General features: G+C 46.0%; 1 protein-coding gene across 1 annotated transcript in view; it reads left to right on the forward strand.

Moving 5' to 3' along the window:
• The first annotated feature begins 478 nt into the window (after positions 1–478).
• Positions 479–27,632, forward strand: part of GPC2 (glypican 2) — a 54,664-nt gene continuing 27,510 nt past the window's right edge. The window contains exons 1-6 of the mRNA XM_073551659.1: positions 479–588; positions 4,064–4,243; positions 4,379–4,537; positions 10,514–10,827; positions 13,495–13,575; positions 13,860–14,025. Of these exons, the coding sequence (XP_073407760.1) occupies positions 540–588; positions 4,064–4,243; positions 4,379–4,537; positions 10,514–10,827; positions 13,495–13,575; positions 13,860–14,025 (949 nt within the window). The 5' untranslated portion in view covers positions 479–539. The remainder of the gene's footprint in view (positions 589–4,063; positions 4,244–4,378; positions 4,538–10,513; positions 10,828–13,494; positions 13,576–13,859; positions 14,026–27,632) is intronic.

Here is a 27,632-nt window from a genome sequence, read left to right on the forward strand (position 1 = left end):
TAGAAATGTCATAAATTTGTGAATAAAAGTGTAAAATTTTATGAAATGTTGATCATTTTTGTTATTCTTTTTTTTTATGGTGATCGTTATGTGGGTCAGACGACGCGATTGTTTTCCAGCTCCGGTCACCACGGCTGTGACCCGACCAATGATGTACGGATTGTACTGCTCTGCACTGACATGTCGATCAATGCTCAACCCCACAGAGTGACTGATGGACCCAACAAGAAGAGGAGGCGGCACCCTCTGCTAGCTGTACTGATATCACTGCCAAAACCAGGAGGGGAACAAAATATATATAGATATACAGTATGTATCTGCCTGTTCTATCTTCTCTGTCTCTAGCTATCTGCTTACATCATATCAATCACTCCTGGTGATTTCCTGCAGCCTGGGCTGAGGTATAGATCAGTGATGTCTGGGTGGGCTCTGCCCTCCCCTGTGCACGCCCCCTGCCTGTGCCCACCATACAGTGAGTCAGCAGCAGCCGGCGGCGGTAGGACCGCGGGGCGGCGCACAGCCTCTTTGTCTTCCAGCTGATGCAGCGCCGGGGTCTGGTCTGTGCTGTGCTCTGTACCTGGCTGCCCTGTATGTAATGTATGCCGGCTATATGTCTGTGTGTATAGGGGGCTGTGCTGTGCTGTGTGTGTGCTGCTCTCCTCTGTATATACCTCCAGTACAGGGAGCATCCATCCATACATCTGTGTATGGTGTAGACAGCTCCATAGTCACCTGTGTTACTGGATCTGTGTGTAAATATACAGTGTATATATATATATATATATATACACCCCTATGTCTGTCACTGAGGTCAGGGCTGTGTATGGTCTGGACACTTTCTCTTTCCTTTGCTTTATATTCTTTCAAGGTTTCCTTATCTGTGCTGTGTCCTCATTATGCTGCTCACAAGTCTCTCCATACATGGTTATACTGTCACTGTATACATATATATATTTCAGAATACTGCCCCATATACAGCTGTTCTCTCCACATATATCTCTACTCTGTCTTTCTATATTACTATGCTGACGCTATATCGCTATACCGCCCCTATATCTGTATATTGCCCCTATATCTCTATATTGTCCTTATATATCTGTATATTGTCCCTATATCTCGATATTGCCCCTATATATCTCTATACTGACCCTATATCGCTATATTGTCCCTATATATTACTGTAATGCCCCAATATACCTATATATTGCCCCATATCTCTTTATTGCCCCTATATATCTCTATACTGCCCCTATATCTCTATATTATCCCTATATACCTCTATACTGCCCCTATACTTCTATATTGCCCATATATCTATACCACCCCTATATGTCTATATTGTCCCTATATATCTATATACTGTACCTAAATATATGTAAACTCTACCTATTTCTACATGACCCCCATACATCCATACTGTGACCATATGTCTCTACACCGCCCCTACATATCTTTATCCTGCCCCAATATATATCGCTACACTGTCTTCATACTGTATATCTCTACACTTTCCCTATGTATCTGTGTGTCCGGACCCAGTGTCTCCCCACTTTGCCATACTGTCCCTAAATATTGATACTGTCCATATTATGCCACCACACATAGTATAATCCTGGCAGTAGGTCCTTTGCAAGGGAACGTCACACCGGTCCTACTCCCAGGATTACGGTGTGGGGTGGTATAATGTACGGTGCCCGGACCCTCTAGTCTCCATTCCCGATGCACTAACAGCTCAGCATTACATTGATTAGGTGGTGGAACCAATGGGGCGGCCATTCCTCTACAGTGTCCCAGGAGCTATTTTTCTACACGACAACCCCAGGCTACATGTTACATGGAGCTACTGTGAGCAGCCTGTGTGGCCTAAACCAGCTCCCATGGCTGCAGCGTCTCCGGACTTGTCTCCCATCGAGCACATTAGAGATGTCATTGGTTGGTGATTACAAAGGAGCTGCCAGCAACGGATCTTGATGATTTGTACATTCAGTGGCAGAACCTTCCTCGGACAGCCATTAATAACCTGAGTGATAGCAGCCGCGGCTGGAAGTACCGGGATTTCTGCACGTGGCTCAGACTCCAGACTGAAGAAATTGAGATCTTCTAATAATGTCTCAATTTTTTCATCATTTGCTGATCAGTAACATCTCCATCTGGTGAATTCCTTCATTCCACCACTACTTTTCCTTCTTGGTGTTGTAATTACTCCATAGGTCTATAAGCTGTATCTATGTACCTTCCTGTACTGCATCTATATACAGTTGTGGCCAAAAGTATTGACACCCCTGCAATTCTGTCAGATAATACTCAGTTTCTTCCTGAAAATGATTGCAAACACAAATTCTTTGGTATTATTATCTTCATTTAAATGGAAAAAACACAAAAGACAATGAAGCAAAAAGCAAAACGTTGATCATATCACACAAAACTCCAAAAATGGGCCAGACAAAAGTATTGGCACCCTCAGCCTAATACTTGGTTGCACAACCTTTAGCCAAAATAACTGCGACCAACCGCTTCCAGTAACCATCAATGAGTTTCTTACAATGCTCTGCTGGAATTTTAGACCATTCTTCTTTGGCAAACTACTCCAGGTCCCTGATATTTGAAGGGTGCCTTCTCCAAACTGCCATTGTTAGATCTCTCCACAGGTGTTCTATGGGATTCAGGTCTGGACTCATTGCTGGCCACCTTAGAAGTCTCCAGTGCTTTCAAACCATTTTCTAGTGCTTTTTGAAGTGTGTTTTGGGTCATTGTCCTGCTGGAAGACCTATGACCTCTGAGGGAGACCCAGCTTTCTCACACTGGGCACTACATTATGCTGCAAAATTTGTTGGTAGTCTTCTGACTTCATAATGCCATGCAGTCCAGTGCCAGAGGCAGCAAAGCAACCCCAAAACGTCAGGGAACCTCCGCCATGTTTGACTGTAGGGACCGTGTTCTTTTCTTTGAATGCCTCTTTTTTTCTCCTGTAAACTCTATGTTGATGCCTTTGCCCAAAAAGCTCTACTTTTGTCTCATTTGACCCGAGAACATTCTTCCAAAACGTTTTAGGCTTTTTCAGGTAAGTTTTGGCAAACTGCAGCCTGGCTTTTTTATGTCTCGGGGTAAGAAGTGGGGTCTTCCTAGGTCTCCTACCATACAGTCCCTTTTCATTCAGACGCCGACGGATAGTACGGGTTGACACTGTTGTACCCTCGGACTGCAGGGCAGCTTGAACTTGTTTGGATGTTAGTCGAGGTTCTTTATCCAACATCCGCACAATCTTGCGTTGAAATCTCTTGTCAATTTTTCTTTTCCGTCCACATCTAGGGAGGTTAGCCACAGTGCCATGGGCTTTAAACATCTTGATGACACTGCGCACGGTAGACACAGGAACATTCAGGTCTTTGGAGATGGACTTGTAGCCTTGAGATTGCTCATGCTTCCTCACAAGATGGTTTCTCAAGTCCTCAGACAGTTCTTTGGTCTTCTTTCTTTTCTCCATGCTCAATGTGGTACACACAAGGACACAGGACAGAGGTTGAGTCAACTTTAATCATTGTCAACTGGCTGCAAGTGTGATTTAGTTATTGTCAACACCTGTTAGGTGCCACAGGTAAGTTACAGGTGCTGTTAATTACACAAATTAGAGAAGCATCACATGATTTTTTGAACAGTGCCAATACTTTTGTCCACCCTCTTTTTTATGTTTGGTGTGGAATTATATCCAATTTGGCTTTAGGACAATTCTTTTTGTGTTTTTTCATTTAAGACAAATTAAATGAAGATAATAATACCAAAGAATTTGTGTTTGCAATCATTTTCAGGAAGAAACTGAGTATTATCTGACAGAATTGCAGGGGTGTCAATACTTTTGGCCACAACTGTATGTTCCTGTATCTTTTGTATAAGGCTGATTGAAGCTCTTAGGGCGACTTTATCTTTGTATATTATTCTTTTCTCTATCCTCTCTGTACTCTTAGTTTATCCGTCGTATGTTTCCCATATAAAGGCGCCATTTCTGTACATCGGACCACTCTGCACTGTAATGTCTATATTGCTACTTTCATATCATATTCTGCAGACGTCTCCTGTACAGAGACCCCAGCCGTCATGCTCGGATACAGGCTTGTCCTTTTCTTCCTGACTGCTATCCTAATCCTCAATGCCGGGGCTAATGAAGTGCGAAGTTGTGTGGATGCTGCCCGGGAGCTTAGAGACAGGGGCCTGAGTGACATCCCGGAGGTCCGGACCCCAATATCCGGTACATCAGCCACTTATATGTCCTGTTATTATTATATATGCTGTATGGACGCAGGATCTGTCCTTATAAGGGTAGACGTGTAGGATTTCTGACAATATAGTACATATGATGATGCATTTTACCTTTGTTCTGTAGGGGAACATCTCCGGATATGTCCTCAGGAGTACACGTGTTGTCCCAGTGAGACCGAGCAGCGGCTGAGTGAGGAGAGTGTCAGGGATCTGGCTCGCATTGTCAATGAGACCGTCAGCTATCCCACCGGAGTGTTAACCAAGGCGAGGAAGAGGTTCCAGGGTGAGTGTGGACGTCTCTTACATAAAGCTTTACCTAAACTGCCATTAGTGTAATACACTGGATGTCGGCTTTGGCATATGGGCATTAATATGGTCAGAACTGTTATATGTGCACTGATATTGTCGGCACTGTTATATAGGCCCTGATATGGTCGGCACTGTTATATGGGCCTTGATATTGTCGGCACTGTTATATGGGCCCTGATATGGTCGGGAATGTTATATGGGCACTGATATTGTCGGCACTGTTATATGGGCCCTGATATGGTCGGGAATGTTATATGGGCACTGATATTGTCGGCACTGATATATAGGCCCTGATATGGTCGACTCGGCACTGTTATGTGGACACTGATATGTGGGCCCTGATATGGTCGGCACTGTTATGTGGGCCCTGATATGGTCGACACTGTTACGTGGGCCCTGATATGGTCGGCACTGTTATGTGGGCCCTGATATGTCGACACTGTTATATGGGCACTGATATGGTCGGCACTGTTATATGTGCCCTGATATAGTCGGCACTGTTATGTGGGCCCTGATATGGTCGGCACTGTTATGTGGGCCCTGATATGGTCGCACTGTTATATGGGCTCTGATATGATTGGCACTGTTATATGGGCCCTGATATGGTCGGCACTGTTATATGGGCCCTGATATTGTCGGCACTGATATGTGGGCCCTGATATGGTCGGCACTGTTATATGGGCTCTGATATGATTGGCACTGTTCTATGGGCCCTGATATGGTCGACACTGTTATATGGGCCCTGATATGGTCGGCACTGATATGTGGGCCCTGATATGGTCGGCACTGTTATATGGGCCCTGATATGGTCGGCACTGTTATGTGGGCCCTGATATGGTCGGCACTGTTATATGGGCTCTGATATGATTGGCACTGTTATATGGGCCCTGATATGGTCGGCACTGTTATATGGGCCCTGATATAGTCGGCACTGTTATATGGGTCCTGATATGGTCGGCACTGTTATGTGGGCACTGATATGGTCGGCTCTCTTATATGGGCACTGATATGGTCGGCACTGTTATATGGGCCCTGATATGGTCGGCTCTGTTTTATGGGCACTGATATGGTCGGCACTGTTATGTGGGCCCTGATATGGTCGGCTCTGTTATATGGGCCCTGATATGGCGCACACTGTTATGTGGGCCCTGATATGGTCGGCTCTGTTATATGGGCACTGATATGGCGCGCACTGTTATGTGGGCCCTGATATGGTCGGCACTGATATGTGGGCCCTGATATGGTCGGCACTGTTATATGGGCCCTGATATGGTTGTCACTGTTATATGTGCCCTGATATAGTCGGCACTGTTATATGTGCCCTGATATGGTCGACACTGTTATGTGGGCACTGATATGGTCGGCACTGTTATGTGGGCACTGATATGGTCGGCTCTGTTATGTGGGCTCTGATATGGTCGGCACTGTTATGTGGGCACTGATATGGTCGGCACTGTTATGTGGGCACTGATATGGTCGGCACTGTTATGTGGGTCCTGATATGGTCGGCACTGTTATATGGGCCCTGATATGGTCGGCACTGTTATGTGGGCACTGATATGGTCGGCTCTGTTATGTGGGCCCTGATATGGTCGGCACTGTTATGTGGGCCCTGATATGGTCGGCACTGTTATGTGGGCACTGATATGGTCGGCACTGTTATATGGGCCCTGATATGGTCGGCACTGTTATGTGGGCACTGATATGGTCGGCACTGTTATGTGGGTCCTGATATGGTCGGCACTGTTATATGGGCTCTGATATGATTGGCACTGTTATATGGGCCCTGATATGGTCGGCACTGTTATATGGGCCCTGATATTGTCGGCACTGATATGTGGGCTCTGATATGATTGGCACTGTTCTGTGGGCCCTGATATGGTCGACACTGTTATATGGGTCCTGATATCGTCGGCACTGTTATATGGGCCCTGATATGGTCGGCACTGATATGTGGGCCCTGATATGGTCGGCACTGTTATATGGGCCCTGATATGGTCGGCACTGTTATGTGGGCCCTGATATGGTCGGCACTGTTATATGGGCTCTGATATGATTGGCACTGTTATATGGGCCCTGATATGGTCGGCACTGTTATATGGGCCCTGATATGGTCGGCACTGTTATGTGGGCCCTGATATGGTCGGCACTGTTATATGGGCCCTGATATGGTCGGCACTGTTATGTGGGCCCTGATATGGACGGCACTGTTATGTGGGCTCTGATATGATTGGCACTGTTATATGGGCCCTGATATGGTCGGCACTGTTATATGGGCCCTGATATGGTCGGCACTGTTATATGGGCCCTGATATGGTCGGCACTGTTATATGCGCCCTGATATGGTCGGCACTGCTATATGGGCCCTGATATGGTCGGCACTGTTATGTGGGCCCTGATATGGCGCGCACTGTTATGTGGGCCCTGATATGGTCGGCACTGTTATATGGGCACTGATATGGTCGGCACTGTTATGTGGGCCCTGATATGGTCGGCACTGTTATATGGGCCCTGACATTGTCAGCACTGTTATATGGGCCCTGATTTGGTCGGCACTGTTATATGGGCACTGATATGGTCGGCACTGATATGTGAACCCTGATATGGTCGGCACTGTTATATGGGCCCTGATATGGTTGGCACTGTTATATGTGCCCTGATATAGTCGGCACTGTTATATGTGCCCTGATATGGTCGGCACTGTTATATGGGCCCTGATATGGTCGGCTCTGTTATGTGGGCACTGATATGGTCGGCTCTGTTATATGGGCACTGATATGGTCGGCACTGTTATGTGGGCCCTGATATGGTCGGCACTGTTATGTGGGCACTGATATGGCGCGCACTGTTATGTGGGCCCTGATATGGTCGGCTCTGTTATATGGGCCCTGATATGGTCGGCACTTTTATGTGGGCACTGATATGGTCGGCACTATTATGTGGGCCCTGATATGGTCGGCACTGTTATGTGGGCACTGATATGGTCGGCTCTGTTATATGGGCCCTGATATGGTCGGCACTTTTATGTGGGCACTGATATGGTCGGCACTGTTATGTGGGCCCTGATATGGTCGGCACTGTTATGTGGGCCCTGATATGGTCGGCACTGTTATATGGGCACTGATATGGTCGGCACTGTTATGTGGGCACTGATATGGTCGGCACTGTTATATGGGCCCTGATATGGTTGGCTCTGTTATGTGGGCACTGATATGGTCGGCTCTGTTATATGGGCACTGATATGGTCGGCACTGTTATGTGGGCCCTGATATGGTCGGCACTGTTATGTGGGCACTGATATGGTCGGCACTGTTATATGGGCCCTGATATGGTCGGCACTGTTATGTGGGCCCTGATATGGTCGGCACTGTTATGTGGGCACTGATATGGTCGGCACTGTTATGTGGGCACTGATATGGTCGGCTCTGTTATGTGGGCACTGATATGGTCGGCTCTGTTATATGGGCACTGATATGGTCGGCACTGTTATGTGGGCCCTGATATGGTCGGCACTGTTATGTGGGCACTGATATGGCGCGCACTGTTATGTGGGCCCTGATATGGTCGGCTCTGTTATATGGGCCCTGATATGGTCGGCACTGTTATATGGGCCCTGATATGGTCGGCACTGTTATGTGGGCCCTGATATGGTCGGCACTGTTATGTGGGCCCTGATATGGTCAGCATTGTTATGTGGGCCCTGATATGGTCGGCACTGTTATGTGGGCACTGTTATATGGGCCCTGATATGGTCGGCACTGTTATATGGACCCTGATATGGTCGGCACTGTTATGTGGGCCCTGATATGGTCGGCTCTGTTATGTGGGCCCTGATATGGTCAGCACTGTTATGTGGGCACTGTTATGTGGGCCCTGATATGGTCGGCACTGTTATATGGGCCCTGATATGGTCAGCACTGTTATGTGGGCCCTGATATGGTCGGCTCTGTTATGTGGGCCCTGATATGGTCGGCACTGTTATGTGGGCACTGTTATGTGGGCCCTGATATGGTCGGCACTGTTATATGGGCCCTGATATGGTCGGCACTGTTATGTGGGCACTGTTATATGGGCCCTGATATGGTCGGCACTGTTATATGGGCCCTGATATGGTCGGCACTGTTATATGGGCCCTGATATGGTCGGCACTGATATGTGGGCACTGATATGGTCGGCACTGTTATATGGGCCCTGATATGGTCGGCACTGTTATATGGGCCCTGATATGGTCGGCACTGATATGTGGGCACTGATATGGTCGGCACTGTTATATGGGCCCTGATATGGTCGGCACTGTTATGTGGGCACTGATATGGTCGGCACTGATATGTGGGCACTGATATGGTCGGCACTGTTATATGGGCCCTGATATGGTCGGCACTGTTATATGGGCCCTGATATGGTCGGCACTGATATGTGGGCACTGATATGGTCGGCACTGTTATGTGGGCCCTGATATGGTCGGCACTGTTATATGGGCCCTGATATGGTCGGCACTGTTATATGGGCCCTGATATGGTCGGCACTGTTATATGGGCCCTGATATGGTCGGCACTGATATGTGGGCACTGATATGGTCGGCACTGTTATGTGGGCCCTGATATGGTCGGCACTGTTATATGGGCACTGATATGGTCGGCACTGTTATATGGGCCCTGATATGGTCGGCACTGTTATGTGGGCCCTGATATGGTCGGCACTGTTATATGGGCACTGATATGGTCGGCACTGTTATATGGGCACTGATATGGTCGGCACTGTTATATGGGCCCTGACATTGTCGGCACTGTTATATGGGCCCTGATATGGTCGGCACTGTTATATGGGCACTGATATGTGGGCACTGATATGGTCGGCACTGTTATGTGGGCCCTGATATGGTCGGCACTGTTATATGGGCACTGATATGGTCGGCACTGTTATATGGGCCCTGATATGGTCGGCACTGTTATATGGGCCCTGATATGGTCGGCACTGTTATATGGGCACTGATATGGTCGGCACTGTTATATGGGCCCTGACATTGTCGGCACTGTTATATGGGCCCTGATATGGTCGGCACTGTTATATGGGCACTGATATGTGGGCACTGATATGGTCGGCACTGTTATGTGGGCCCTGATATGGTCGGCACTGTTATATGGGCACTGATATGGTCGGCACTGTTATATGGGCACTGATATGGTCGGCACTGTTATATGGGCCCTGATATGGTCGGCACTGTTATGTGGGCCCTGATATGGTCGGCACTGTTATATGGGCACTGATATGGTCGGCACTGTTATATGGGCACTGATATGGTCGGCACTGTTATATGGGCCCTGACATTGTCGGCACTGTTATATGGGCCCTGATATGGTCGGCACTGTTATATGGGCACTGATATGTGGGCACTGATATGGTCGGCACTGTTATGTGGGCCCTGATATGGTCGGCACTGTTATATGGGCCCTGATATGGTCGGCACTGTTATATGGGCCCTGACATTGTCGGCACTGTTATGTGGGCTGTATCTGGGGACCATGTGCTGCTGTTATCTTGGCACTATTCAGCAGAGTATGGCGATATGTTTTGCATACATAGGTGCTAATATTTGTGGATTGCATGACACTGTTGCTCGGGGAATTTGCGGTACTGTTCACTTGGCACAGATCTAACTTTACGTCCACACCTGGCATACAAGTTGCAGATTTTCAGTGTAGCAATTGTAAGCAGGGAAGCGGCAGAATGGATGACATTTTTTACTCACACATTTCACGTCTCATGCCGGTCACAAGTGGATTTTCCGGATTGAGTTCACTGTGGATGTCACAGTCTCATCGGACCACACGTGTTGTGGATTTTGCTGTGGATCCCTCCAAGTCCTCAGAGAAATCTGCATCATCTACAAGTCAAGATGGACCCCCTGCTAATTGTCAACTGCTCATCATTATTTTACTTTTTTTTGCAGAGTTTTTCCTCGCACTTCTTGACTCTTCGGAGAACTCTCTCTCCGCCATGTTTGCGCTCTCTTACGGACATCTTTACTCCCAGAATGCCGCACTCTTCAGCACTCTCTTCTCAGAGCTGCGAGCTTACTATATGGGAGGAGGAGCGAGCCGGCTGGCCGAGGCACTCTCCGAGTTTTGGGCTGCACTTTTGGAGCGGACGCTGCGGCTGCTGCTCCCCCATTATGAGCTGAGTGCGGACTACATGGAGTGCGCCGGCCGGAGAGCCGAGGAGCTCAGGCCCTTCGGAGACATCCCACGGAGGCTTCGGATACAGGTTTGGTGGAGAAAGTTCTCATATAATAAATATCCCTTTTTGCCAGATTTACCAAAACTTTCCTGCAAAAATTCAATCCAAAATACAGTTTTTAAAGATCTCCAAGATCAGGGTTACACTGCGACTTCAGCAACGTCTGAATCCGTGTCCTACACCCCCCTGAGCGGGCGCTAATAAACCTCCAATCTGCACTGTTTAACCTTTTGGTCGCCATGGTTAAGATTAACCAGGGATCAGCCCCCCTCCATCTGGTTACTTGGTTTTTCAATGACTCGAGGGACTGGAGGATCCCTATGCAGTCAGCCCTGGGTACCTAGAAAAGACCCAACGCTCTCTATACTCCAAGTATTACCCTCACAACAGACCTGACAGTAAGCCCGCTAACATCTTACAAATTTAGCCCCTCTCTTACATTGGTGGATGTCAGGTGCAAAAGTTTAACCCTTAAATGCTACCATCAATAACGAGCACAGCGTCTAAGCGGTCAAACAGTGGGAAGCCCTTGTGTTGTCACTTCACCGTTCATTCACTTCTATGGGAGGTCTGATGTTAGCCAAGCAGTGTTGCTCTGCTATGTACAGGATTCCCATAGAAGTGAACAGAGAGAAACAACCAAGTAGGGTGGGGTCCTATTCTTAAGATTAGAGCGGGTATGGCATCCATCAGAGTGTGAGTATGTCGTAAATTTGTGAATAACACGGGGTATTCCCATGTCCAAGATCTTATCCCAGTATGTAGTAGGTGTAATAATAACATTATTAGCAAATACCTCCCATTAGAAATGTAGTGTAGTTCTTCTTATTCACTATGTTGATTACCGTAACTTAGGTATCCATGGTTACGACCACTAAGAATTCACTGTCAGTGTATCAGTGGTCGTAACCATGGATATCTAATCTACTGCAATGCCCTGCACATGGGGTAAGCACATAACGAATCAGAACAGTATTACATTACTAATTGGAGGTATTTGCTAATATTATTATTACACCTGCTACAGTCATGGCCAAAAGTTTTGAGAATGACACAAATATTATATTTTCACATGATCTGCTGGCCTCTGGTTTTTATGTGTGTTTGTCAGATGTTTTTATCACATACAGAAATATAATTGCAATCATATTATGAGTAGCAAAAGGTTATATTGACAGTTAGAATGAGTTAATGCAGCAAGTCAATATTTGCAGTGTTGACCCTTCTTCTTCAGGACCTCAGCAATTCTCCCTGGCATTCTCTCAATCAACTTCTGGATCAAATCCTGACTGATAGCAGTCCATTCTTGCAAAATCAATGCTTTTATTTTGTCTGAATTTGAAGGTTTTTGTTTGTCCACCCGTCTCTTGATGATTGACCACAAGTTCTCAATGGGATTAAGATCTGGGGAGTTTCCAGGCCATGGTCCCAAAATCTCTATGTTTTGTTCCCTGAGCCATTTAGTTATCACCTTTGCTTTATGGCAAGGTGCTCCATCATGTTGAAAAAGGCATTGTTGATCGCCAAACTGCTCTTGGACGGTTGGGAGAAGTTGCTCTTGGAGGACATTCTGGTACCATTCTTTATTCATGGCTGTGTTTTTAGGCAAGACTGAGAGAGAGCCCATTCCCTTCGCTGAGAAGCAACCCCACACATGAATGGTTTCAGGATGCTTGACAGTTGGCATGAGACAAGACTGGTGGTAGCGCTCACCTGGTCTTCTCCGAATAAGCCGTTTTCCAGATGTCCCAAACAATCGAAAAGGGGATTCATCAGAGAAAATGACTTTACCCCAGTCCTCAGCAGTCGACTCCCTGTACCTCTTGCAGAATATCAGTCTGTCCATGATGTTTTTCCTGGAGAGAAGTGGCTTCTTTGCTGCCCTCCTTGAGACCAGGCCTTGCTCCAAGAGTCTCCGCCTCACAGTGCGTGCAGATGCACTCACACCTGCCTGCTGCCATTCCTGAGCAAGCTCTGCACTGCTGGTAGCCCAATCCCGCAGCTGAAACACTTTTAAGAGACGGTCTTGGCGCTTGCTGGTCTTTCTTGGGCACCCTGGAGCCTTTTTGGCAACAAGGGAACCTCTCTCCTTGAAGTTCTTGATGATGCGGTAGATTGTTGACTGAGGTGCAATCTTTCTAGCTGCGATACTCTTCCCTGTTAGGCCATTTTTGTGCAGTGCAATGATGACTGCACGTGTTTCTTTAGAAATAACCATGGTTAATAGAAGAGAAACAATGATGCCAAGCACCAGCCTCCGTTTAAAGTGTCCAGTGGTGTCATTCTTACTTAATCATGACAGATTGATCTCCATCCCTGTCCTCATCAACACCCACACCCTGTGTTAATGGAGCAATCACTGAAACGATGTTAGCTGGTCCTTTTAAGGCAGGGCTGCAATGATGTTGAAATGTGTTTTGGGGGATAAAGTTCATTTTCTAGGCAAATATTGACTTTGCAAGTAATTGCTGTTAAGCTGATCACTCTTTATAACATTCTGGAGTATATGCAAATTGCCATTAGAAAAAATGAAGCAGTAGCCTTTGTAAAAATTAATATTTGTGTCATTCTCAAAACTTTTGGCCATGACTGTACATATTGGGATAGGATCTTGGAGATGAGAATACTCCTTTAAAGCCCAACATGACTCTTCTATAGGAGGTTACTATAACTATCATTATCCATCTTCTTCAGGTCACACGAGCACTGGGAGCAGCCAGGACACTGGTCCAAGGACTGGCAACGGCAAGTGACATCATCAGCAGGGCAACCAAGGTACAACAGCGGCTGATTACACCAGACCGCTCCTAATTCTCACACAAAGGTCAGAAAGTGCAGAGATCAGGTGCTGTTCGTAGGGTCGTCACCACTGAGTTCCTGAGCTCCCCAGATCTCAGCTTTATGAACTTTCATTCATCACTTTCTAACATTTTCTTTATTCGGCCAGGGGAAGATGAACTGGTAATTGGATGTGGTTAAGGGTATGACCTAACATTTTTGCCGCTCTGCATTTCTTGGCACAGATTTTGACCTGATACTTCCCTCACTCCTCTCTCTAGACCGTGCCTCCTCCTGATTGTCTTCGAGCCGCCATGCGGATGTGGTATTGCCCGTTATGCAGAGGTCACACCGGCCTGCTGCCATGTCACGGCCTATGTCTAAACGTCATGAAGGGCTGCCTTGCCCACCAGGCAGACATGGATGCCGACTGGAACAGTTTGGTTGGTGAGTGTTATTTTTAAAGGAGTTACTTCTACTTAGATAACCCTTCGTAAATGCTTATACTTTCCTCCACATCTCCACAATTCCTGCGATGTCGGCAGCGGCTCTCAGATATGATACGTGAGTGCTGCAGTCAATCAGTGGTCCTTAATTGGCTGCAGCTCTCACACTTTACCAGGACATCCAAGTTTCATATTTGGGAAGTATGAGCGAAGCAACGCATCAATGGCAGCTGACAGACTGTAGCTTTCACATAATGTCACGAGCACCAGGACACCTGACGCCAATATTGTTGGAACTGCGCCAGTGCGGGAGGTTCAGTCATGGACGAAAGTGTTGACACCCTTGAAAGTGTTCCAGAAAATTATGTATTTCTCCAAGGAAATTATTGTTATTACATGTTTTGTTATAGACATGTTTATTTCCATTGTGTGTACTGGAACAACACAAAAAAAGTGAAAAAAGGCAAATCGGATCTAATTTCATACAAAACATCAAAAATGGGCTGGACAAAATTGTTGGCACCCTCAACTTAATATTTGGTTGCGCACCCATTGCAATCAATTGCTTCCGATAACCATCGACAAGCTTCTTACACCCCTCACCTGAAATTTTGGATCACTCTTCATTTGTAAACTGCTCCAGGTCTCTCATATTTGAAGACCCCTTCTCCCAAAAGCAATTTTAAGATCTCTCCACAGGTGTTCAATGGGATTCAGATACGGAATCATTGCTGCCAGGGCTTTGTTTCCATATATTTCTGGGTGCTTCTTGAAGCATGCTTGGGGTCATTGTCCTGCTGGAAGCACCATGACCTAAGACACATACCCAGCTTTCTGACACTCACATTACAACCCCAAATCCTTTGGAAATTTTCAGATTTCATGATGCCTTGAACACAGTCAAGGCACCTAGTACCAGAGGCAGCAAAACAACCCCAAAACAACTTTGAACCTCCACCATATCTTACTGTAGGTACAGTGTTCTTTTCTTTGTAGGTCTCATATTGTTCTTGATAAACAGTGAAATTTTGTTCTTTACCAAAAAAGCGCTATCTTGGTCTCATCTATCCACAAGACGTGTTCCCAGAAGGGTTTTGGCATACTCATGTACATTTTGGCTAACTGCAGTATAGCTTTTTATGTCTCTGTCTCAGCAATGCGGTCCTCCTGGGTCTCCTGCCATAGTGCTTAATTTCATACAAATGTTTACAGATGGTTCACACTGGTATTGATGCACTCTGAGCTTGCAGGATGGCTTAAATTTCTTTGGAACTTGATTGGGGATGCTTACCACCATCTGTACTATCCTGTGTTACAACCTTTCATCAATTTTTCTCTGTCATTCACGTCCAATGAGATTAGCTATAGTGCCATGGGTTGTAAACTATTTGATTATGTTGCGCACATGGAAAAAGGAACAACAAGATCTCTAGAGATGGACTTGTAACCTTGAGGATGTTGATATTTTTCAGCAATTTTGGTTCTAAAGTCCTCAGACAGTTCTCTTCTCTTTCTGTTCTCCGTGCGTAGTGTGGCAAACACAGACACACAATGCAAAGATTGAGTCAACTTCTCCCCTGTTATCTGGTTTCATGTGTGAATTTCATATTGATCACACCTGTTGCTTGCCACAGGTGAGTTTGAATGAGCATCTCATGCTTGAAACAAAGTTGTTTGTCTACATTTTCGGAAAGATGCCAACATTTTTTCGTTTTTGTATGAAATTATGTCCAATTGCCTTTTTTTCTCAGTTTTATTTTATTGTTCCAGTACACAGAAAGGAAATAACGTGTATAACAAAGCGTGAATTGCAATAATTTTCTGGGGAAAACACTTCATTTTCTGGAACAATTTCAAGGGTGCCTACACTTTTGGCTATGAATGTAGTATAACCATATCTTAATTTTACTTGAGGAAGTCTTTGTGTAAGAAGGGGACCACTACTTAAAGAGATTATTGTAAAACTATGTAATCCATGTAGGTAGTAATAGTCATAATGGCACGTTGAATAGGGACCTAAATCAAGCTCTATAAAGGAATATCTGGCTTATATCATCAGGGGCTTCCCTTCTTTCCCCCCCTGGGCTTTCTTCCCTGTCTTCAGCCCCTTTTGGCTGCCATTTTTTTCTTCTTTTGCCTCTTTTTGCAGGTATTGTCAATCTTTTGGCTCTTTTTTTGCACCTTTTCCTTGGGGTCACTAATGGTTGCAATGGCCCCTTTGAGTCCACCTCATCTTCTTTGAATGGTGGCGCCTTTTTCTGGCCTCTGAGTGTCTCGTGGCTGGGAAGCCTCACTAAACGAAGCCCGTTTTTTTCATGCAGCTAGGCCGCAAGTTTCTCCTGCGCTCAGCACATCCTGGCACCTCCCCCAGCCTGCCTCCCACCTTATGGGTAAGGGGATCAGAGAGCAGGCTATCACCTCCCCCAGTAAGCTCTGTCGCGGACCCCAAGCTGTGCTTGCAGGTACAATCTTCTGGGGTTTTCTTGCCTGTCCTGGCCACCTTCCCTTCTACAACTCGCAGGTTGCATCCATACAGAAGATATAGCCGACTCTCCACCATCGGCGCCATTTGAGGGACACATACTATGGCTTTCTGGATCCTATACTTTCTAGTACTAGTGGGCACCCTTCTGAGCTTATTTATACTGTTTTTTTCCAAGTGCTTATGTCTTTTTCCTGGGAAGACTCCATAGACAGCCGTCACCACACTGGTTACATACTTCTTTTGTTCGCACAGTGACAAACATTTACCTTGCGGTTAGCATGCTCAATCTGTCCTAGTGCCTAAACCTCCCACCCTGGTCTCCCTCAATACCCAAGTGTCCCTGAACGGGTGAGGTCTGTGGAGCACTTCCCAGCCAAGCTCACCTGTGAGTGTTTATGGAGTAGAGCTTGTGGTTTCTATCACACATCCTCACATCTTCTCCTTGACATCCTTAGGGAGACAAGCGCTTTGGAGACACCAAGACATCAACAAGCATGTCACACAGTATGAGAGTTATCTGCCCCCAAAACCACACATATTCTCAGCCAACTATGAGCTGTCCCTACATCTACCGGCAGCCCTCATTTGGGCTTAAACCTTTCTGAAAAGACTGCCTTATAACCTTGCACTACTTTATGGAGATCTTTTCTCTCTTACATCACCCTTTCAGGTGAAGAGACATCTTCTATTCCTCAAAGAGATTTGAATGGTTAAAAAAAGTGCTGCTTGGGTGAGGCAAATGGTATATCTCAGCTACAAAGCAGTTAACACAGCCTTCAAAACCCTGCTGAGGAATAATTTAATTACTTCACCTCCTCTCAAGGTTCTACCTTTTGCTCTCGCATTTTTCGGAGCCATCAACTACAGATATGGAACGGTTTTCAGGCATGTTATTTCAACCTTTTCACAGTCCCAAAGAAAGACAGCTTAGAAGACCATCTTGGAATAGAAAAGGCTCAGCTAATTATCACGGGTATGAAGATGTTGAATGGACTCCCTCTGGTCTATTGTTACATCACTGGTAATAGGAGAATTCATCTTTTCAGTAGGCTTAAACAATATGTATCTTCACATATCCATCTCCTTGAGTTTCACCAGGATTTTCCTCCCTTTGGAGTTGTTTTTTTTTATTTTTAGTTTATTGACCTGTACTTTAGACTTTCAACAGCCCTCAGGTTCTTCATAGGATCATGGAATGGTAGAGTTGGAAGGGATCTCCTGGGCAGAGGCGTATCTAGGCTTTCTGGCACCCGGGGCAAGAATTCGGTTCGGCGCACCCCCCCCCCCCCGCCAAGTACATATGCGACTTGCACACTTAGCCATGTACCTGCGATCTGCTCTTCCTAATGCTCTCAATGTTCAGTAAAAAACTGAGAGAAGCAGGAAGAGAAGCTCGTTGTCACAGGACCATACCTATGAAAATCGCACATGAGTGAAGTGTCTATGTGATGACACTGGAACTTTCAGAGCTGAATCCTGACATTGCAGCTTCTGAATTCTCACAACGAATGCACTGCACACTTTTAGGATTCTCCCTGGCCGATGTACAGTCATGTCAGCACACGTATGTGATTTATATACTTCTGGCCACATTCCGACTAGACGTGCCCGGCCTCGCTCTGTTCATTTTCATTGAGTGAGGCCACACATGTCTAGTCAGCATGTGACCGCATGTATGTAAATTACCGGCATGAGAGAATCCTAACAGCATTCAGTGCGCACTGTGAGAATTCAGAAGTCTGCAGTCACATAGAATGTCTGCAGACTCAGCACAAACCTGGACAACTCCTTTAACCCCTTCACCCCCAAGGGTGGTTTGCACGTTCATGACCGGGCCAATTTTTACAATTCTGACCACTGTACCTTTATGAGGTCATAACTCTGGAACGCTTCCATGGATCCCGGTGATTCTGACATTGTTTTCTCGTGACATATTGTACTTCATGTTAGTGGTAAAATTTCATTCAAATAACTTGCGTTTATTTGTGAAAAAAATGGAAATTTGGCAAAAATTTTGAAAATTTCGCAATTTTCCAACTTTGAATTTTTATGCCCTTAAATCACAGAGATACGGCACACAAAAAACTTGATAAGTAACATTTCCCACATGTTTACTTTACATCAGCACAATTTTGGAACCAAAATTTTTTTTTGTTAGGAAGTTATAAGGGTTAAAAGTTGACCAGCGATTTCTCATTTTTACAACACCATTTTATTTTTAGGACCACATCACATTTGAAGCCACTTTGAGGGGTCTATATGATAGAAAATACCCAAAAGTGACACCATTCTAAAAACTGAACCCCTTAAGGTGCTCAAAACCACATTCAAGAAGTTTATTAACCCATTAGGTGCGTCACAGGAATTTTTTTGAATATTTAAAAAGAAATGAACATCTAACTTTTTTTCACAAAAAAAATACTCCAGGTTCAATTTTTTTTATTTTACCAAGGGTAACAGGAGAAATTGGACTGCAAAAGTTATTGTGCAATTTGTCCTGAGTACGCTGATACCTGATTTGTGGGGGGGAACGACTGTTTCGGCGCATGGCAGAGCTCAGAATTGAAGGAGCGCCGTTTGACTTTTTCAATGCAAAATTGGCTGGAATTCAGATCGGACGCCATGTCACGTTTGGAGAGTCCCTGATGTACCTAAACAGTGGAAACCCCCTACAAGTGACCCCATTTTGGAAACTAGACCCCCCAAGGAACTTATCTAGATATGTGGTGAGAACTTTGAACCCACAAGGGCTTTACAGAAGTTTATAACGTACAGCGGTACAATTAAAAAATCATATTTTTTCCACAAAAATGATCTTTTCACCCCAATTTTTATTTTCCCAAGGGTAACAGGACCCTAAAAGTTATTGTGCAATTTGTCCTGAGTACGCTGATACCCCACATGTGGGGGTAAACCACTATTTGGGCGCATGGCAGAGCTCGGAAGGGAAGCAATGCCATTTGACGTTTTTGGCTGGAATTGAGATCGGACACCATGTCGCATTTGGAAAACCCCTGATGTACCAAAACAGTGGAAACCCCCACAAATGACACCATTTTGGAAACTAGACCCCCTAAGGAACTTATCTAGATGTGTGGTGAGAACTTTGAACCCCCATGGGCTTCACAGAAGTTTATAACATAAAGCCATACAATTAAAAAATCATATTTTTTCCACAAAAATGATCTTTTCACCCTCAATTCTTATTTTTCCAAGGGTAACAGGACCGTAAAAGTTATTGTGCAATTTGTTCTGAGTACGCTGATACCCCACATGTGGGGGTAAACCACTATTTGGGCGCATGGCAGAGCTCGGAAGGGAAGCAGCGCCATTTGACGTTTTTGGCTGGAATTGAGATCGGACACCATGTCGCTTTTGGAAAACCCCTGATGTACCAAAACAGTGGAAACCCCCCACAAATGACACCATTTTGGAAACTAGACCCCCTAAGGAACTTATCTAGATGTGTGGTGAGCACTTTGACCCCCCCAGTGCTTCACAGAAGTTTATAATGCCCGGGCGTGAAAATAAATAATTCGTATTTTTTCCACAAACATGATCTTTTAGTCACCATTTTTTTATTTTCCCAAGGGTACCAGGAGAAATTGGACCCCAAAAGTTGTTGTCCAATTTGTCCTGAGTATGCTGATACCCCATATGTGGGAGAAAACTACTTTATGGGCACACGTCGGGGCTCGGAAGGGAAGTAGTGACGTTTTGGAATGCAGACTTTGATGGAATGGTCTGCGGGTGTCATGTTGCCTTTGGAGAGCCCCTAATGTACCTAAACAGTGGAAACCCCCCACAAATGACACCATTTTGTAAACTAGACCCCCCAAGGAACTTATCTAGATGTGTGGTGAGCACTTTGAACCCCCCCAGTGCTTCACAGAAGTTTATAACGCCCGGGCGTGAAAATAAAAAATTCATATTTTTTCCACAAACATGATCTTTTAGTCACCATTTTTTTATTTTCCAAAGGGTACCAGGAGAAATTGGACCCCAAAAGTTGTTATCCAATTTGTCCTGAGTATGCTGATACCCCATATGTGGGAGAAAACTACTGTATGGGCACAGGTCGGGGCTCGGAAGGGAAGTAGTGACGTTTTGTTATGCAGACTTTGATGGAATGGTCTGCGAGTGTCATGTTGCCTTTGGAGAGCCCCTAATGTACCTAAACAGTGGAAACCCCCCACAAATGACCCCATTTTGAAAACTAGACCCACTAAGGAACTTATCTAGATGTGAGGTGAGCACTTTGAACCCCCAAGGGCTTCACAGAAGTTTATAATGCCAGGGCATGAAAATAAAAAAATCGTATTTTTTCCAGAAACATGATCAATTAGTCCCCAATTTTTTCATTTTCCCAAGGGTAACAGGAGAAATTGGACCCCAAAAGTTGTTGTCCAATTTGGCCTGAGTACGCTGACACCCCATATGTGGGAGAAAACTACTGTATGGACACACGTCGGGGCTCGGAAGGGAAGCAGTGACGTTTTGGAATGCAGACTTTGATGGAATGGTCTGCGGGTGTCATGTGCGTTTGGAGAGCCCCTGATGTACCTAAACTATTGAAACTCCCCACAAGTGACCCCATTTTGGACACTAGACCCCCCACGGAACTTATCTAGATGTGTGGTGAGCACTTTGAACCCCCAAGTGCTTCACAGAAGTTTATAACACTCGGACGTGAAAATAAAAAAATCATTTTTTTCCACAAAAATGATATTTTTGCCCCCAATTTTTTATTTTTCTAAGGGTAACAGGAGAAATTGGACCCCAAAAATTGTTTTGCAATTTGTCCTGAGTAGGCTGATACCCTACATGTGGGGGTAAAACACTGTTTGGGCGCATGGCAGAGCTTGGAAGGGAAGGAGCACCATTTGACTTTTTCAACTCAGAATTGGCTGGAATTGAGATCAGACGCCATGTTGCATTTGGAGAGCCCCTGATGTGCCCAAACAGTGGAAACCCCCAATTATAACTCCAACCCTAACCCCAACACACCCCTAACTCTAATCTGAGCCCTAACCCTAGCCCTAACCCTAGCCCTAACCCTAGCCCTAACCCTAAGGCTGTGTGCACACGCTGCGGATTTTGCTGCAGTTCCGCAGCGGTTTTGGCTGCTGCGGACCCCAGTACCATGATTCCCTATGGGAATCAAAAACCGCAGTGCAGACGGTGCGGAATTTTCCGCGCGGATTATTTGCGGTTTTCAATCCGCAGAAAGAATTGACATGTCAATTCTTTCTGCGGATTCTCCTGCGGTTTGCCATCTCCTCTAATGAGGAGATGAAAAACCGCAGGACAAAACCGCAGAGCAATTTGCAGGTAAAACCGCAGGTTTTTTGACCTGCGGTTTCACCTGCGGATTTTACAAAATCCGCGCGGATGAATCCGCACCTAATCCGCAGCGTGTGCACACAGCCTTACCCTAACGGGAAAATGGAGATAAATACTTTTTTTTTAGTTTTATTATTTTTCCCTAACTAAGGGGGTGATAACGGGGGGTTTGACTTACTATTTATGGCGGTTTTTATGTTTGGCGGCTGTCACACGCTAAAAGACGCTTTTTATTGTAAAATAGTTTTTGCATCACCACATATTGAGAGCTATAATTTTTCCGTATTTTGACCCACTGAGTCATGTGAGGTCTTATTTTTTGCGGGACGAGTTGACGTTTTTATTGGTACCATTTTCGGGCACGTGACATTTTTTGATCGCTTTTTATTCCTATTTTTGGTAGGCAGAATGAACAAAAACCAGCGTTTCATGAATTTCTTTTGGGGGGGTGCGTTTACACCGTTCCGCGTGCGGTAAAATCGATAAAGCGGTTTTATTCTTCGGGTCAGTACGGTTACAGCGATACCTCATTTAGGTCGTTTTTTTATGTTTTTGTCGGTTTTATGCAATGAAAACTATTTTATATAAAAAATAATTATTTTTGCATCGCTTTATTCTGCGAGCTATAACTTTTTATTTTTTCGCTGATGATGCTGTGTGGCGGCTCGTTTTTTGCGGGACAAGATGACGTTTTCAGCGGTACCATGGATATTTATATGCGTCTTTTTGATCGCGCGTTATTACACTTTTTGTTTGGCGGTATGATAATAAATCATTATTTTTTGCTTCGTTTTTTATTTTTATTTTTTAAGGGGTTCGCTAAAAGGGTTAACTAATGGGACAGTTTTATAGGGCGGGTCATTACGGACGCGGCGATACCTAATATGTGTACTTTTATTGTTTTTTTTTTTATTATTTTCAAAAAATGAATTTATTGGGGAATATTTTTTTTTTTTTTTACTAATTTATTTGGCGATTTTTTTTAAATTTATTTTTACATTTTTATTTAATTTTTTTTTTACTTTATTACATAGTCCCAGGTGGGACATCACTGTCCTGTGACAGATCGCTGATCTGTCACATCACAGATCACTGTGACAGATCAGCAATCTGTCACAGGCATTGAAGCAGACTTCCTCTTGCCTGCGCTTTGCAGGCACTGAGGAAGCCAGCTTCCTCAGGTCCCCGAAGGCCCCCGTCGCCATCTTGGATTCGGGGGCCTGGAGGATAGGAGCCCCCCGCAGCAGCGCTGCACATTGCGCTGCCGTGGGGGGCTCAGGGAAGCACGGAGGGAGCCCCCTCCCTGCCGATGCTTCCCTTTAACTCCCGGTACACCGCGATCATGTTTGATCGCGGTGTGCAAGGGGTTAACGTGTCGGGGGCGGTCCGTGACCGCCCCTGACACATAGTGCCGGGTGTCAGCTGTGATAATCAGCTGACTCCCGGCCGCGATCAGCGGCGCTCACCACGTGGGCGCCGCTGATCGCGGTAGACGTACTATCCCGTCCATGGGCATAGGGGCCCGGGCCCCATGGACGGGATAGTACGTCTGATGTCAGGAAGGGGTTAATGTTCCTAACAAATAAAAACATGAGAATAAGTCAGTATCACAAATAACATTTACATCCAGGTACCTTATAGATGACGTCGTCTCTGCAGTCGTTCTCCTTTTCTTCTAGACCCCATGATGAGTTTTCTCATCCACATCTCGTCTCTGTAGACTTCCATCTTCTCCGGTCTTCTGCAGCAAATCTCCACACGATGCCCTTAAAGATAGAAGTGTCATTATAATGCTCCTAAATAAAAATATCTGCAATATACTGTCACCTCACACTATTCCCCTCTAGCATCCCACCTGTTCACCATACTGTCTCCTCATATATTTACCCCCTCACTCTCTATACTGTCTGCTCACACATATCCCTGACTGCCCATACTGTGTCCACTTACATTAACCCATTCGCATGCATACTGTCTGCACCAATCCCCCATACTGTTTCCTCATACATACTCTTTATTTTGTGTCCTCAAATCTCCCCACACATTAAATCCCCCATCCTCAATCCCCCACACACATTAAGTACCCCCCATCCCCACTCCAAATCCCCCCACACATTAACCCAATCCCCACTCATTAACCCCCATCAGCACTCCAAATACCCCCACCCCCACTCCAAATACCCCCACACATTAACCCCCATCCCCATTCATTAACCCCCACACACATTGACCCCCATCCCCACATTAACCCCCATCCCCACTCATTAACGCCCCCACACATTAACCCCCATCCCCATTCATTAACCCCCACACACATTGACCCCATCCCCACTCATTAACCCCATCCCCACATTAACCCCATCCCCATTCATTAACCCCCACACACATTGACCCCCATCCCCACATTAACCCCCTTCCCCACTCATTAACCCCCATCCCCATTCATTAACCCCCACACACATTGAACCCCATCCCCACTCATTAACGCCCCCACACATTAACCCCCATCCCCATTCATTAACCCCCGCACACATTAACCCAATCCCCACTCATTAACCCCCATCACATTAAATAACCCCCATCTCCAGTCCAAATCCCCCCACACATTAACCCCATGGCATCCCCACTCATTAACCCCCACACACATTAACCCCCATCCCCACTCTAAATACCCCCACACTTTAACCGCCATCCCCTCTACAAATCCCCCCCATCTCCACTCATTAACTCCCCCTCATCTCCCATCTTTGGTGGTTCTTCAGCTCCACAGTGGAGCACACTTAACACCAGCGTTTGCTTTGGGCGCCGGGGAGTGACGTCAGCAGCGTGATCACATGACCTGATCACGATGCTGACGTCGCTCTGGCCCGGCGGTCAGAGCTTCATTTGTACTGGCGTCTGTATAGACGCCAGTACAATTGTTCCCTGGGAGCCGGCACGCGCTCCTTCTCTGCGCTGGCTGTCAGCTTGACAGCTGACACAGAGAACCGCCGACTCCCAGGCCGGGGGGGGCGGCAGAACGCAGCCGCCGGGGGGAGACACTGCGGACCGCTGCATTAGGCGGCCCGACTGCGCCCCCCTGCTGGCTGCGCCCGGGGCAACTGCCCCGGCTGCCCCCCCCTAGATACGGCCCTGCTCCTGGGCCATCTGGTCCAACCCCCTGCTCAAAGTAGGATTCACTAAATCATCCCAGACACATGTCTGTCCAGCCTCTTCACCCTGACTACGCTACTCCATGCCAGAGAAGTGGCATCTTTTGGACTATATTTTGGTGAAGGCTTGGTACAATGAGCAGAATCTGTCCAGTGTCAAAATTTTCAGGGATTCCTTGTTTTTTTGTTTTTTTTTTTGGTTAAGCAATCAGCCATCAGAAATCTGGATTCATGTCATCCCAGCTCATGGAATTTTTGAACATGGCTTTCAACACCCGAGTGGGGTTTTTTTAGCCACCAGAGAAGGTCTTCCCTATTCATCTGCCTCCTTGTGGATGGTGTTATTCATGCTGCATCTGAAACATATCAGTGGACTCCTTAATCGTCGTATCCACTTTTATGCTCCATGCAGGAGAGGCCTTCTTGGTGGTTGTTGGCCTCCCCTCTGTTTCTGGCAGATCATTCTTTTCAATTCAATGGCAGGTGACAACCAACATGAGTCTTGCAGACTCAGGAGGAGTGTTTGACCATCACAACCAGCAGCCTAACTGTGCTAATCCAGTCCACACTTACCGATACTTGGAAGCTAAGCAAGGTTGAGCTTGGTTCTGCCTTGGATGGAACATGAGACTGGAGAAATCCAGGCGCTGTCTAGTTCTCTTATCCTGGTCCTTTGTCTCTGATGGAAGCCCACCCCCAGATCATCCTACTAGAAATGAGACCCATCTTATCTCTCTTTCTTTCAGTGGTCCTCCCTCATGTACACTCCATGGAGGGTCACCAGATCCTTCAGCGGGGGAAGGGAACCACCAAGACTCTTCTCTGCAAAGTTCTCCATGTCCCATGGCCGGAGACTTTTCTGAGAAAAGAGACTCCGGATCCAGGGGAGTGATTCTCCTCCCATATCTCCTCAGTCAGTAATGTCCTTTTGGGGCATCCTTGAGGTGAACCTCTTCACGTCCCACCTTCATCACTAGGTCTTTCCTACATTGCTAGGTCCTAAGGTCCTTGCACTAGACCAGGGATGTCAAATTCAAATATGCAATTAAAAACTTGGGCAAACTTACGGGCCATTCTTGATGTTTATTAAAAAAATGTCTACAATTCAGAAAGTTTTTGTAATGGTTAAGTGTGACCTGACACACCGCCTCCTGCAGGGCGAATTTATATGACACACGCGACCCTGGATACACTGCCTCCAGTAAGGCGAATTTAAATAACAAGACGTGGATCCGGATAAACCCGCCTCCAGCAGGCGAATTTCAGAAATACACGTAAAACCGGATACACCGCCTCCAGCAGGGCGAATTTAAATAATAAGGGGATACACCAGGGAAACAATTACAATGGTGGGCCCTGCGATAGAGAACGGTGACGTGGAGACCTCCTGCACTCCCCTGAGTCAGTGTCACTACACTCCTACCGATCCCTAGGCCGGTTCCGCACCGGGCGCCGCTCAGGATACTTTTAAACCCTAGCTCGCCCTGCACCTACCCCTTTCTAGTGAAATGGCCGGTGCAGAGACTAATCCCACCACTGCACTGAAACACACATAAAGGAAAGGCACAAACAGGGAAACACTACTTAGCTTTACTCTGTTGCACTAGCTCCTGGCAACAGAGTCCACCACCAGAATGCAGCTCTCCTGCTGAAACGCTGCCACCAAGCTCTGTCAGAGCTGCAAGGAAATCCCCTCTGACTCCTTCCACACCAGGGCTCTGACCGTGCTGCAAGGAGCTCTCTCCAGCTCCTTCCTCCACCAGGGATGGTTGGAAATGAATACTATCACCAACCCTGATTGCAACACCTGTGACTCTTCTTTTATAGCAGAGCCAACAATCACACCTGCATTACAATCATGTATGTGCACTAAACTAAAGAAACAGAGTGCAATGACGCTCACCACCACCGGGGGCAAACAGAACAAAGGACACCACAGTGCAATAATCCCAATGGCCACCGGGGGCAAAAACACAGCTAAAAGAAAAAAAGGTTACATGTGCCTTTAACTGTCATCATCCAACCTTTTTCTTATCAAATATAAGATGAACCTTTTCATATGGAAACAAACGTAGAGGCATTGTCCTACGAACAAAGTACATTTTAATCAATAGATCTTAGTATAAGATAAACACCTAATCACAAATGGGGCATACTTACATAATACGTTATGTAAGAGCATTAAAAGCATATGGCACGATGGCCTAATTTAAATATGTAATAATAAAGGACAAAAACCTTGAATAATACAGAAAATAAAGTATGATGTCAATAAAACTCCCTGTCAAATATTATAACCCTATTATACACCCCTCCCCCCAGAAAAGTATGGTAACACCATCACCGTATGATTACACAACTGTGATCCCTCCACAGCCCTCCATATAGTACAATGCGCCCCACATAGTCCCCCATACAGTAAAATGACCCTACATAGTCCTCCATGCAGTATAATGTGCCCTGCAATGCCTTCCATAGAGAATAATAGCCCCACATAGTACTTCATAAAGAATAATGACCCTACATTAAAAAAAACAATACTCACCTCTCCCCGGTCACTCGCTGCCCCGGTCTCAACAGTGAGCGCTCTGGGCCTTCGTACTGCTCGTCACAGTGGGCACATTGTAG

The sequence above is a fragment of the Dendrobates tinctorius genome, unplaced genomic scaffold, assembly GCF_039654945.1.
Source record: "Dendrobates tinctorius isolate UK_male_01 unplaced genomic scaffold, ASM3965494v1 ptg000178l, whole genome shotgun sequence".
Taxonomy (NCBI): Eukaryota; Metazoa; Chordata; class Amphibia; order Anura; family Dendrobatidae; genus Dendrobates; species Dendrobates tinctorius.